Below are 15,871 nucleotides of genomic sequence, written 5' to 3'. Positions count from 1 at the left end.
CTTAACTGGTACTACCCGGCACGAACCACCAAGCTATAATCAAATACCTATTGATATTGGTGTTTAAAAATCTTGGTAGCCTTTTATATGTGCTTTTTAAATAGTTATACTGTCGCTATTGCCTCGTCATAAACAGCGTCCTTAAAAGTATAATAAAAAAAAGATGTGTGGTGTCATGGGACACCGGATAAGAACGAAGTTCCTTATTATAAAAATATTAATTTTAAGTTCTATTCTAGGTATAAAGAAAATAAAGTTGGAGGTTTCGCAACAACCCACGGTCATTTGGTAATGGGCGAACTTATTGTGGTACACTTCATTCACGGTTGTTTGCATAAGAGTTAGTGTATTGCGCAAACGAACGCTCTGAGATCATGGTCAATGAATGATAACAAAAAATATTTTTTGTACGTTATTACAAAGTTAAGTCGTACACTGTTTGCATTACTAATTTGTACGTTATTACAAAGTTAAGTCGTACACTAATACTAATAAAAATCTTACGTTACGGATGTTTTTTTCCGGTTAGGATACCTCTTCGCATCGTCCCATAAGAAACTTCGTTCCAATAATAAACACTTAAAAAATAGAGAAATAGTTTCTAAACATGAGTGTTTTAGTATAGAAGATAATTATTTATTTAATTTTATATGTAATTAGTTTTTTTTTTTTTCAATCAATGCTTAGCTAAAACATCGAGTATCGTTCTTAGGCGTGATATTCATTTCGTCGAGCTACGTGAAACTTTGACCTGGATAAAACATTAAACGCTTATTCAGTATCAGAACAATAAAATGTACTTACCGTTCATTAAGCTTCAGACAAGCGTCTCGAGGATCCTGAATATTCATTGGACGAAAAGTTAAAAGCTTCTTTTGAATTCACCTTCGGAATACGTAGGCAATAAACCGATGGAGCCATTTGATTTTACTGAATTCGTTTAACAAATTTACAATTAAATGTCGCTGTGAATGATACTTCCGAAATGATTCAAACATTTTCATTAATAATTGTCTGACTATGAGGCTGATTTATGTCCAAAAAAAAATCATTTATCGGGTGTGTGAATGAACTGAAATACATAGCACTCTTACTATACATAGTAGGATAAAAGAAATCCGTATCAATTGGCGATTCGTTACTTAATTTATTGCAAATCAAATTAGAGCCTTTTCAATAAACTATCCTGTTATTAAATAAAAAAATAAGAAACACGATGATGATAGGAGTACTTAGGTAATTGATGCTGTTATCGAAAAACGATGCTAATTGTATGGGAGTAAGTTGCCTTCGCTGTATTCTCGAGTATCATCGCAAATTGAGAATTAAACCTGAAGCCAATGTGTCGTTCATTATTGGATCTTCTTTTTCTTTCTATCGTTTTCCCAATCAAGTGCAGGGTCTGCTTTCCTACTTAAACTTTCGGCATTCTTCTGAGTGAGATTATTCGCCTCCATATCCGGCTTTACCACATCCAACCATCGTTCATTATTGTATATTTTATAAAACATAAAAATTTTATTTTTCTGTTTTCATAATTTACAAAAGTAATATAAAATTACTTATTTCTAAAGTGAAGGACATCGATCCTGACAAAAATCAATATAGGCAATACTCAAGACAGATTCGTGATGATTAACAAAAGTCTGACAGAGAATAGAAATACAAATTTCAACAAAAACCTGTATAAAGTAACAGAGTAGAATAAATAAAACAATCAAACGTTGTCTAGAAAATTATTATCAATACCGTAAATGAGATATCGGAGGGATTGTTTGTGATCAAACAGAAAACGAGGAAACACGATAATTGCATTAGTATCGCAAACAGAACGCTATATCGCCGCCGGAAGATATTACAAGTGGATGCACTTGTGATTTTATCATTGATTTACTTATTTATCGGTGGATAGTAGATAACTAAAAAGGGCAATGACATTTTTTTTTGTTTGCAGGTGAATAATGACAACGATGTTACGCTGGTCCTGTTTATCGAAAGCTATAGGAAGCTATAAATAACCAACCACATCTTGAATAACGTTGCCCAACTAGGGATATATATTAGGTCGAGGTCTCATTGAAATAACCTATATGCGGCCCTAGCAGGGTGAGCATTCCGGCCAAAGATTTGTCGTAGCTGAAATAATCGAGACAATGCTACCAATCCGTGACACTATTTAAATACATTTTTTTATTGCTTAGATGTGTGGACGAGCTCACAGCCCACCTGGTGTTAAGTGGTTACTGGAGCCCATAGACATCTACAGCGTAAATGCGCCACACACCTTGAGATATAAGTTCTAAGGTCTCAGTATAGTTACAACGGCTGCCCCGCCCTTCAAACTGAAACGCATTACTGCTTCACGGCAGAAATAAGCGGGGCGGTGGTACCTACCCGTGCGGACTCACAAGAGGTCCTACCACCAGTAAAAATACATTTATCTCGTTGATGATTCCTTAAAACTAAACATTTCTTAACAATAATAGTTGTATTGAACGAATCAACTGCACCTTTATAAATTAAATCATGCAATAAAATATCGTAAACAAACGTTTTTCATTTAGATTATTAAAATTTAGACTGTTTCTCGTTAAAGATTTAATCAAACTATTCATGCACGTGGAAACTGTTAATACGATTGATTGTGTAGTTCAGGCAGTTCAGGCTTATAATACCACCGCCTGTGTGAATAAAAAAAATGAAACACTGTGGCATTAAGCGAAAATTAATAAATAACAATAATAGACGGGGAAAGTCACCCATGTTCATCTGGACCTAAACTAGGATTCCTTGTACTATGGCTTTCAGATTCTGGTATAAATACTTATGTACATTGAAATACATATATACACATGTAGGTATTATGTAATTTTCTTACCCCGATTTTCACATTCAATGGCTCCCCTATAGCTATTGCTACGTAAATTGTAGTAAGAAGAACCCTAGTGATATTATTTATAGTGTAGATCACCTCTAAACTTCAAAACAAAACAGAACTGCTCAGAAATACGATACGTTGTCTTATTAAACGGCTAACGAGATTCTAGCAGTGTGTCTAAACAGAAAGATTATCTAAAACAAAGAAGTTGTATCTCTAATATACAAACAAGAAAGTTGTTAACGAAACACTGATTTGAAATAAGAGGGAATGTCACGATTACGTCAAAAAAAAAAAGCACTTCTCATAGTATTATTTTTATACTTATTTCTAACGCATTATTTAATATTCAATGATAAGTCATACTGAAAACATGTGTTTGGATACCAATCTTTTCGGCTATTCTCTAATCTCTATATATAAAAATAAATTGCTGTTCGTTAGTCTCGCTAAAACTCGAGAACGGCTGAACCGATTTGGCTAATTTTGATCTTGAATTACTTGTGGAAGTCCAGAGAAGGTTTAAAAGGTAGATAAATATGAAAATGCTCGGAATTAAATAAAAATAACAATTTTGTTTTTCCTTTGATGTGTCCCCCCCGTCGGGCGGATTCCTTTTGTTTGTTTTAAGTTTATTTTATACAAAATTTTAGGTTTTTTATTTATCGATTGGGGCACTACGAAGTCTGCCGGGTCAGCTAGTACGTAATAAGAAATATTACAAGCTTAAATTATTTTACAGCTTCATTTATTTCCACGTAGCTATGTATCCGCAAAATGTAATGAAGCTGTATACGTTCTCAAGCAAATTTCTTTTCCGATATCCGAATTTCATCCGCCCCATTTCGGTTGTAATTCCGCTCGATATACCAATGATGCGATCGATTAAATTGCGAAGCAGAGAAAAACTGTATCATGTTATTTGTGGAGAGTATTTACTGAAACAAAGCTAGGTAACCATCTCCAAAATAGATCGTAAAGTTTTGAAAAAAAAAACAATGTTTAGAAATATTTTTAAAATTCAAAATATAAACCCGAAGAACGCGCCAAGAATGTTAAAAAGTAAAGCAACAATATTTTTTTCAAACAAAAAAATAACAGAAAAACTTTTTACTTGGCTTCTTTCAAAAGAAGTGTTCAAGAATGAAAAAGCAAAAAGAAAAAAACGGTCTGAAGCAATTACCGACTCCCATCTGGATCCGCTTCAAATCTGGATTATTAGGAATATAATCTGCGAACATTGAAACAGTCCATCACTAGAAATTCATTTATTTTCATTTGCGTTCGTTCCGGATTTATTTTACGATATCCATTAAACGAGAGGTCTCGGATAAGACTGTTCCAATGGTATAAAAGGCTTTTAACCCTTCCCGCTATAAAATTGAGGGGCCGTCTGAGCTTTTAATTTGAAAAACTTTAATTATTACGCCTCGAAAGGACAAAACTTTAGGTAATTGTGAAAATATCCATAAGATTTCGAAATGGAAATAAAATTTTAAAGCGACAGTCGTTTTCCTTCATTTTTCAATTATGTGACAATAAATTTAAACAAAACAACTAAGATGTTTGACAAGACTTTTTTTTTTATTTCCATTAAATATATTTTTTCATTGGTAACCGTTAAACACATCTTATATTATTTCGCTATACATACACATATATTATCTAGAAGTGAAACTGTAACCCATGCATCAGCCCGCTGAGTTTCTCGCCGGATCTTCTCAGCGGGTCGCGATTCCGATCCGGAAGTACATTCATTCGCGAAGCAATTGCTCTTGAGTTGTTAGGTCTCTTTCGGAGGCGCTCGGGCAGTTGTTAGCAAATCCCACCCCTCCTGGCTGAGCCTTTGCTCGCCCACCTGTTCTGGTGAAACTGGAAAGGCCTCCGGGCCACCAGTAATCTTTCAATCATAAAAAAGAGAAGTGAAACTTTGTGTGATGTCTTAGAAAAATCACTCTTTTCAAGACATAGTTTGCAAGTAAAGACGTGGCTGCAGCAGTGACTGTTTATCGGATTTAATGTCGAGACAAAAAGTATAGCTTGTTACATCTTAGTTTAGACTAGTCTCTGCTGGCCATAATGCTTCAACAATTAAATTATGGCAATTAGAGGCAAATTACGGAAACAAGAAGCAGCTACGAGTACTATAGGAAAGGTTTCTTGCGTACTAACCATCAACTTACTATTGTATTGTATTGGAGCTTATAAATCGTTTAAATAAATATTTATATCACTTCTTATCCTTCGAAGAGAAACGTGACCGATTTTTGCTGTAAAATTACAATTTAACTTATGAATTATGTGCACATACGAAATACAGGACTGCTGTAATGGCTATGCGTTTGAAACATCAATTATATTATTCACATTATGGTGACCATGGATTCAAACAAGCATCAAGTATGTTCTCAGTTCGTGTGCTCATCTTAGCTAGTATATACAATCCAAATCCAGATGGATGTGTATGGATACAATATATTCTAGGCCATATATAATTATGTAACAACAGATTCAAATAAAAATTCATGGACTATCTACTGGCGTATCATTTATTGAGTAGAATGACAAATCGTAACTAATAGAAAATTTAAATAAAATTAATCTTTCCCGGATAACCACTATCGGATGTCTTAAATAAAATTTAACAAATCAAAATTTCTGTAAAATTAGTTCCATTACCGAAATACCGCCATCGCCAAGGGATATAATCGATAAGAATTGCTCGATTCGTCTCGCTACATTTAATTTGTCTGCAGAATCACAAAGTGAGATATTTCCTTTTGCAAACCCTCGCAACGTTCATTTTGTGATTTATTGATATTTCCGGGCATTGTTTCACTAACTGAAGGCGACTTGTGCAATTTATAAAATAAAAATGCATGCTTTAGTACCCGATTGAATCTCTTTTAATGCTAAAGTTGAATGTGAAATTTCAACACTGAACTGTAAAACGTCCCAATTCGTCAATATAAATTGTATAAGTGTAACATGTATCGAATTTAATTTTCTCAATAAGCTTTTGTTAGCATAATTAATTTGATCAACAATACCTTTATCGATATTATCAAATTTATAAGATCACCAATGGCCAAATTTGAATCATTTGTGTCTTCGGTTTTATGTTGTGTACCTTAGTTTCTATAGAGAGTTATATGAAGAATTTCAGGGCAACTTCCTTTGCCTGGGCTATATGTGGCCGTCCGCGCAATAGCGACCTAAGCTTACCATAGTTAGCATGGAGATAATGAGATTTGACTTTACGTTTACACTGCTTCGTAAGCAGAAACAATATGCACAAAAATTATGTTTACAAAGGCATCTGTTATCTATGGGTGGAACTAGGTATAGGCCAGTTTTGCATCAAATTTTATTGTTTTAAATAAATAAAATATTTATGTTATTTAATTATGATATATTTTATTTATGTTCATTAAAATTATAATAGTTAAAGGATACATTTTCACGCAATACGGCCTTTATTTTAGATATGACTTACGAGTTATGCACTGATATCCATAGTACTGAGTTGTATTGTACTGACACAAAAGGATTTAAGCTAATTCCCGCCAACGAAGAGAATGCGGTCAATTTACCTTGCTTTAATTATTTTTTTCCTACATATGCTGATAGCCTGGAGAGGCTATATCAGCTTCTCCTTGATGTGGTAGGTGAGCTCACGGGGCTCAAACCGGGTATGTTGCTAACACTGGCCATAGCAAGAGCAGTGCTTCGCAGAATCTACCACCGGATCGGAAACGTGACCCACTGAGAAGATCCGGCGAGAAATTCAGTGGGCTGTGTCTATGGGTTAATTCGCTCGTCGAGCCCTTCGTCGCAAGCGACGGGCTCGGCGAGGACGGTGACTGGTGCTTGTGATACCTAAAAGCATTGTTGATGGATCGGGAGGATCGGTACTGACGTGTTTTGGGCGACTTCGACTATTTACCATTAGGTCTACAGGATCGGGTATGTAATTCCCAGCGGCCACGACAAGAGGGTTCTCATTTGCTTTAATAAAATTTGGGGTAAAAATGAGTATTAATTAGCACGACTTTTTAATATGGTAAATCAACGCCACTTCAAAGATACATCGTCCATTTGAGTACGGTCGCATTATCGAGGGCGTACAGTGAAATCAAAATAAAATACAAAAGGTATCGATAAGCACATAAATACAAAACAAACGGTCCTTAAGAACAATAGCAAGGACAGTTGCATTACTGAGACAAAAAGGTCATTGTTACGCATCATTACTCAATTACACGATCCTTGTTCACTAAACTGAGACAATAGAGGACCCCAAATAAAATTTAACATCGACAACATTCTATCGAAGCTGGTAGTAATTAAAATAAATCGAAGAAAATACATAAATTGTTTTTTCTGTTTTTATTCTGTGTAAGTTGAATTTTCGTTGACCAATTTATTAAGTATTTTAATTATCAATACTTATTCTACTACAGTATTGTTTATATATGCTATTAAAAACACGTTTTGTGTTTATTTTCGTAATAAGTAAATTAAATTCAATTGCCATGCGTGCTGGTTTGGTACTTTATTTTATTGCTTGGATGGGTGGACTAGCTCACAGCCCACCTGGTGTTAAGTGGTTACTGGAGACCATAGACATCTACAACGTAGCACCACCCACCTTGAGATATAAGTTCTAAGATCTCAGTATAGTTACAACGGCTGCCCTACCGTTCAGACCGAAACGCAATACTGCTTCCAGCAGAAATAAGCAGGACGGTGGTACCTACCCGCGCGGACTCACAAGAGGTCCTACCACCACTATTTATAATGATGAATACATGGAGATACTATTCGATATTGGAAATAACGAGAAGCATAATACACGAGCTATTATTGCGAAGAGTTTTATTTATTGTGTAGATTTGTGAACGATACCATGGGCTACCGGGTGATAAGTGATTACCGAAGCCCATATACGTAAGTGACCGAGGTATGTCATATTCACAGAAGTTTCTATGTAACCTGAAGGTAAACAATCCGGGATGCAATCAACTACCAAAGCGTGTACAAAATATGCATATGCTGCAGAAACTCAAGGACCGGTCACCGTTCTCGTCGAACTCGTCGATGAGGACGAAGAGTTCGACGAGTGAACTAACCCATAGATACAGCCCACTGAGTTTCTCGCCGAATCTTCTCAGCGGGTCGCGATTCCGATCCGGTGGTAGACTCTGCAAAGCACTGCTCTTGCTAGGGCTAGTGTTAGCAAATTCTCTGAGGTTGAGTCCGTGAACTCATCTACCCGGGCGTAGCTGCAATAGCCCCTTAGGCTATCAGCGAATAGGTGGGGGGGGGGAATCTGCAGGAAATGCGCGATATTTATTTTCACATAGCCGTTAATGTCAAAACCGCCGTCTGTCTTAAGACATGACTGTCCCACCCTTAAATATGGAAGGTATAGGCAAGACATTAGTCTCTATTCGTGTGGGATTACAATAATTTCTACAACCAGTAAATACCAGATCGTAGTGAACTCAGAGTTCCTGCCCATTCTCCGGTGAATCACATAATGACGTTTTACGAGACCCATCAGAAGAAAGGGAGCGGTACTATTCTTGGCCGACATCACACATTCAACAGTCAGTTGTGAATCCATTCATTTAAATCCACATACTATCAAAAGCTAACCAATTCAACGAAAGCATCCCCTGTCCTGGTGAAACTGGAAAGGCCTCCGGGCCACGAGTATTCCATCAATAAAAAAAAACAAAAATAAGAGATACGGCTGATGCGTTTAAAAATCACACAATTCTTACTATTCGTCTACAAAAAATACAAGCTACACGCTCGTACATTTTTTGTTTCCGATACAACAATACGTTTATGTGGTACCTGCCCTATTTGTGTTGCTCTTGAACAGTGAAAGATAGACGCTGTGTAGCGGAAGTTCTATTGTATGCGTTTTTGTTGCATTATGTTAACATTGTTTTGCGACGTGGGCCCACAACACGCAGGCTGCGGTAACAAGGGCATTATGCATTGTCATTAACTATGATTGTTAAAGGTATTTTAACTGTTAAGTTTGTCACGGCCTCTAATCAGCATGGCTGATGCCAAAAATAGGCCTTTTTTTTTACTACCTATTCTAGTGACCTCGAATGCTAGATTCACCGAGCGAGTAGGTGAGCTCACGGGGCTCTAATCTGTGGACGTTGCTAACACTAGCAAGAGCAGTGCTTCACAGTTCACAGAATCTACCCACTGTATCGGAAACGAGAAGATCCAGTAAGAAACTCAGTGGGTTATGTCTGTCAATTAATTTACTCGCGGAACCCTTCATTGCAAGCGACGCGGCGACGAGTTCAAAAAGAACGGTGACCGATAATTCTAGTACCTAAAAGCACTAATAGTAGATTGGGAGGACCCGAAATAACGTGTTATTTTTGTACCTCATTTCTATGTATTTATATACAAGCGGCCCGCTCCGACTCCGCTCGGGTCTTTAACAAAAATTTCAACGATATTTGACGTTGTTTTATTTTTTTAAATAAAAGAACACTTATTGCGGCATAACTATAATAGTTAGACATATGCTGTCGCGACACTTTTTGTAAATAATAACGTGTTCTACAAAGTCGTAGTACATTATTTTATTCTATCATCAATAGTTTTTGCAGGGCACACGATGTAAAGAATATTTAAGTAATTTTTTTACACCTTGGGTTACATTATTGAAGTTTCAGTAAGGATCCCTAATTTTTTTCAAAAATGCTAATGCAAAATTCAATTATAGTTTATGTCACTCGGGAATAGTGTGGTTTTCAAACAGTGAAAGAATTTTTCAAATCGGTTCAGTAGTTTCGGAGCTTATTCAACACAAACAAACAAACAAATCTTTCCTCTTTATAATATTAGTATAGATGAGTTTTTTTATGATTAAGTTAGTCTTTGGATGATTTAGATTTACATTTGGTTCCGGTGAGTGGTGCTGCAGTCGGGTTCTACGTTTTTATTTTTATTTGAAGGGCTCGATAATATCTGCCGGTCCCGCTAGCATACCAGTATACATATTGTATGTGTATTTTCTTCCACTGGGTCGATCAACTACATACATATTTATTTATTTTAGGGAAGGAAAGATTACTAAGGCCTTTCTAATTTTACCGAAACAGGTAACTCATACATAGCCTTTCCGGAGTTCCATGGTTACTAGAAGACAACGCGACGAAATGCCGCCACCCCCTTTGTTGAGGTCTAAATCTCTGTGTATTATGTGACGACTGTCTCATCCTTCAAACTGGTGACTTGACTTGATTTTTTTTATTATTGATACAAAGATGGAGGGATATCATCTCGAGTAATCAACACCTCAGAGCTACAGCAGCCACCAGTATTTCATAAATACTAAAGGTCTCGCAGTAGTCGAAATTCGACTATAATTAATTGGAATTGTAAGTTTGTACACTATTATGATTGTATTTTATACTTCTATAATCACAAATTTTGCCAAGACTACACTATAAAAAATATTAACAAAGACAAAAAATATTTAATATATTCTCAATTTGACAACAGACGCCAAGAACAAAAGTTTGACAATAAATAGTATGCATGCGTGTGTTCGTCAAATACATGGTATGTAGTGTGTGTAATGTTTTCTTTATTGATTTAATGTATCTTTTATGCATTATTTAAAAAATATATTAGCATTGTGCACTTCTTCTCTATAAGTGTAGAAAATTTCATACTCCTCCGTCCGCGCAATTTTCGTTCGAAATTTACAAAGTTTTTGCTTCACGTATTAATATATAGATGTTTTTATGTAAAAATAAATGTGTAGCTAATGGCATAACATCTTCCGCGCTACAAGTATGTAAGCGATTCGTTCCCCATTTTATGTTTAATATTAACAAAGGTGTTTTCAATGTTGGCATATCAATATGAAGACAATATAAAAACTCTAAATTTCAAACAAGGACCTTTCTTAACACTGACTGCCGTGTAGGTCATCGGGGCCCTACGTGGCGCACTACTATGCACCTAATTATGTCGATTTCTCTCTTCGTTCTTCTTACTAAGGCGCCGGAATATCTACAAGTCTGGTAAAGACAAATCAGGAGATACTAAGAATTAGAATTGGAGAGTATTAAGCGTTAAGCAGCAGCCTGGCTCTGCCCCTGGCATTGCTGACGTCCATGAGCGACGGTAACCACTTGTCGTCAGGTGGGCCGTATGCTCGTCTGCCTGCTCGGGCAAAAGTTAAAAAAAATCTATTTCTAAGACACCAAAAAGACGAAAACATACATAAACAAACAAAATAAGGTAGAGTTAGGCAATCCAGATGCTTAATAACAGAGGGTTAAACATAAATTTAGATCCAAAATAGCGTTCAACGTTGACAGGCGTATGTACTCGGTTATAAGTGGAAGCACAGGCGAGGTTGTGGCATTTGCGGTTTGAGCCGTTAATGAACTCGCACCAGCGGAGTGAAAGATTAATTAAATCTTCGGAAGTACGTCACGGGCCAGTTCACAACACTCTCATTAAGCACTCGCTAATATGACCGACAAACGTTTTTGAGGCATATTTAATTTTTCTGAAACCAGTATTAGAACATTTATGAATAAACTACGAACTTTATATGAATACTAGCGACCCGCCCTTGCTTCGCTTCGGAAACATGAAACCAAAAAAAATAAAATTAAAAAATAAATAAAAAAGTAGCCTATGTTCATCAGGGACAATGTCAGCTTCTAATGGAAAAAGAATTTTTCAAATCGGTCCAGTAGTTTCGGAGCCTATTCGAAACAAACAAACAAACAAATCTTTCCTCTTTATAATATTTATTATTATATTATAATATTAGTATAGATATAGATTCAAAGGATCAAGAAGAACATAAGTTGCTTGTTCTTTAGAATAAATTTAATTAAAAAAAACTACGATTCTTCACTATAATTTATGGAAATCACAACCATCCACCACGTAATGAAATCCAAGGGTTTTTGGTTTTGCGTGAATTCTGCAATTTAAATTTTTAATTTGAATTTGAGCGTTTATTTTATTTACTTCCTTGTTTTAAAATTATTTTTAGAAGTTAACATACATAAATCTCTTCAAGGTTTTTGTTTTATTACTAACTGCTATTTTGAATACAATGGTCAGTACGTACAATTTGTTTTTATACACGTACTCGTATGTAACATGAAACCGCGGAAATATGTGAGACTTGTATGCGTTTTTTCGGTATTTTATTAGAATGATGTCAATACGAAAACATCTTATCTGTAATTTGCTTCTCCTGCACCAGGTCATCGGTCTACCTTGTCTAATATTTACCTACTCAGTTCGCTGTGACTGCTGGATAATATGACTTATTTTTATGTTTACTAAGAAAAGGATGATACGCCAACTCTATTTTTTGCCAACCCATACCTTTGACCAGGAAAGTCGAGTAACTGGAAGTCACCCTGGATGCATCGATGACATTCCGCCCGCATATAAAATCTGTCCATGACCGCGCCGCGTTTATTCTCGGCAGACTCTACTCCATGATCTGTAAGGGGGGTAAAATGTCCCTTAGGAACAAGGTGACACTTTACAAAACTTGCATAAGACCCGTCATGACTTACGCGAGTGTGGTGCTCGCTCACGCGGCCCACACACACATAGACACCCTCCGATCCCTACATTACCGTTTTTGCAGGTTAGCCGTCGGAGCTTCGTGGTTCGTGAGGAATGTTGACCTACACGACGACCTGAGCCTCGAATCGATCCACAAACACATGAAGTCAGCGTCGGAACGTTACTTCGATAAGGCAATGCGTCATGATAATTGCCTTATCGTAGCCGCCGCTGATTACTCCCCGAATCCTGATCACGCCGGAGACAGTCATCGTCGACGCCCTATAACCGTTCTTACGGATCCATCAGATTCAATATCTCTTGCACTAGACGCCTTCAGCTCTAACGTTCGGCGTGCAACCTGACCCATGCATCAGTACGCTGTTTCTCGCCGTATCTTCTCAGCGGGTCGCGATTCCGATTCTGCAGTTGATTCATTCGCGAAGCAGCTGCTCATGAGTTGTTAGGTCTCCTTCGGAGGCGCTCGGGCAGCTGTTAGCAAATCCCACCCCTCCTGGCTGAGCCTTTGCTCGCCCACCCGTCCTGGTGAAACTGGAAAGGCCTCTGGGTCACCAGTAATCCCTCATTCATAAAATAAATAAAAAATGTATTTTTTACTTCTTATCGCACTGTAAAGTCAATTCACGAAAATCAATTCCCCAGTCTTAGAGCTAGGTTGTGAAATTGTTTCAAGAAAATCGAATTTCAAATATTCCGGGCCCTTTATCCTTATAAAAATTTAACGGTGAAGTGTTTTAGATATTTACATTTCCGTTATAAGTTCACCACCGAATTTTCATTCGTATTTAAAAAAGACAAAAACACTTTTCGAACTAACACGGTACTGCTCCAATAACTAGCAATCAAATTGTAGTTCTGAACAAAGGCGGCACATATAACTATGTATATATAAACGAAGGGAGGAGCTTAGACAACGGGTTTCGAAACAAACGATGGTAGACCGCAAAATTATGACTATATCGGTCACGAAGCCGTCATATGTTCCGGTTTGAAACAGTCTGTATTTGAACAATAATCGTGTCTCACTTGGGTACGTAAGTAAGTACGAGTCAGTAGATATAAACTAAGGATATTGAGCAACTTAAAACAAATAATTAAATTTATCCTTTTTCGTATAACATCGGGAAATCAACTAGGGGATTTTGTTTATTTTATTATTCTTACTCATATCTTTTCACGTTATTCTAAACTTTAAGTGAATTTAAAAAAATATTGTACAATAATACTGTTTGTTACAGCTGCATTTACTGGCGGTAGGACCTCTTGTGAGTCCGCACTCTGCGCAGATTTTTAAGCAGACGGATCGTATGCTCGTCTGTAAATTAGTTTAATATAAACGGGTTTATCGCTCTCTCCCTCTTTAATATTGGTCTTCGTAACTATTGCTTCAGGTACCACCACCCTACCTATTTCTGCCGTGAAGCAGTAATGCGTTTCGGTTTGAAAGGTGAAGCAGCCGTTGTAACTATACTGAGTCCTTAGAACTTATATCTCAAAGCGGGTGGCGGCAGTTACGTTGTAGATCTCTATGGGCTCCTTTAACCACTTAAGACCAGCTGGGACTTGAGCTCGTCCATCCATATACGCAATAAAAAAAATAGTATTAGAGAAAAAAATGATTTATTTTTATATTTTTACAGATCTAATAACCTCCAAGACCGATACTGATAGCGGACCATCGACCCGCAGGCGCGATGAGGGTGAAGGGACTCACGTGAGTTCCCGCCTCGCCATGGGCTCAAACATCAGCCAGCACTCTTCTAAAGGGCTCAAAGGCAGGCGGGCGCGGTCCAGCGGTGATCTCTGCAATGGTGACAGCAAAAGCCAAACGGAATCGTCGGTATGCGGTTCCGTCGTCGGAGACGTTATGGGCTGGAATCGATCTCTGCCCAACCATCTGGATGGAAACCGCCATTTAGCAGATTACAGTCGAGTCAACAATAATTACGGAGATTTCGGGACGTACAACCGCGGACATCCGAAGGGAGGACGTGGACTAAGATATAGGGTCAGCAAATCTGGTGAGTAGTATTCCTGTATTACTTTCCTCTATTAAATGACACACTTGGAAAGGCACATCCGGTTTTTGAACCGATTTAAATAAAAGGTGGAGTTTTTCAATTCGACTACTTCGTATTTCTTTTTTTGTGTGTTTACCTCAATGCTTTTTTCTAGCTGAACTGATTTTGACGACTATTTTTTATTTGAAAACTTCTCTCATTCAAACTTTATCAAGATCTAACCAGTAATTTTTGAGTTATTCTTAATAATAGATATTTCTCACTCACTTCGACTACATTGATGATATTCTCATTTTGTTTTGTTGAAATCGATTTCATTTTTAGTTAAAATTTTACATTATTTATTTTCCCCTTGCGTTATTAATTCAAAATGCGTATTTGGATTTCCTTTGTAGCCTATTTCTCCGTATTCATCTCGGTTATAAATCGTATACAAAGCCCCAGCGTATTCGTAATGTTCGTAAGAGTTTCATGAATCATTTATTTACAAAGAAAAAATACGGAGTATGAATAAATCTTATATTATACATATCACAATTGTCAAACAAAAACATTTTTACCTGTTCTGAGAGGAACGAAATACGTAAAAACGTTTCAAGAACGCAGTCAATCACAGCATTAAATAAATAAAAGGTGTTTTGGTATTCCAAAAGAGCCATCCTACTTGATATGTGATTACTGTCGTCTCAGATTCCGCCGCCCTTCTTAAGACGTCAATAGAATAATTAAACAGTTTCAATCCTTCGCCACGTGATCTGTTCGTCGTTAGGTCAAAACAGAACATCAAAAGATCACTTTTTTAATCTTTGTTCCGAGAAAGCATTCCGAACTCTGAAGCAAAATAATGAGCGGCTTTGAAAACAATTTATCTGCGGCGAAGGCAGCAAACACTTCGAACTTCGACTGTTTGAAAACGGCTTTACTCAAACAGTAGAATTAATTCTTGTACTATGATCGGTTCTCCCGATAATTTAACGAACTGATTTATTTATTTTTTATTTCGCTAAAATGAAATAGTTTTCTTAGTTAAGTTTACGGCTTCATAGTGATCGGTTGTGGATCTACAAATTATTTTTCTCAATATTAACGTTCCTAGAATATGTTCGATAGTAGAAAATAAATCTTAGTTTTGAGATTTCCTCGAATAGATTCAATCGTGACCGTGGCAGATAAAGGCAAAATGAACGAGATAAAAAACCCTAATGGTCGTGGTGTGGAGCCATCGATCATCTTGGCTCACCTCAAAATTGTTTGTACGAGCAAGCGATTATGTCGTAAACGTTACGTTTTTCTCCAGAAAATGTTACTGCAGACTCAAGCCTTTTATTGAGGAGATGACAGACTTTGGAAATGT

At 36.8% G+C, this 15,871-nt stretch overlaps 1 protein-coding gene across 5 annotated transcripts in view; it reads left to right on the top strand.

Annotated features, from left to right (window-relative positions):
- Window positions 1–15,871, top strand: part of LOC101743084 (uncharacterized) — a 128,752-nt gene that overhangs the window by 32,283 nt on the left and 80,598 nt on the right. For all 5 annotated transcript variants that reach the window (XM_062671388.1, XM_012693248.4, XM_062671387.1 and 2 more), the window contains exon 2: window positions 14,137–14,517. In XM_062671388.1, coding sequence (XP_062527372.1) covers window positions 14,137–14,517 — 381 coding nt within the window. The remainder of the gene's footprint in view (window positions 1–14,136; window positions 14,518–15,871) is intronic.

This window comes from Bombyx mori, chromosome 12 (genome assembly GCF_030269925.1).
Source record: "Bombyx mori chromosome 12, ASM3026992v2".
NCBI lineage: Eukaryota > Metazoa > Arthropoda > Insecta > Lepidoptera > Bombycidae > Bombyx > Bombyx mori.
The sequence above is the reverse complement of the archived record's forward strand: the minus strand, read 5'-3'. Positions and strand labels throughout refer to the sequence as shown.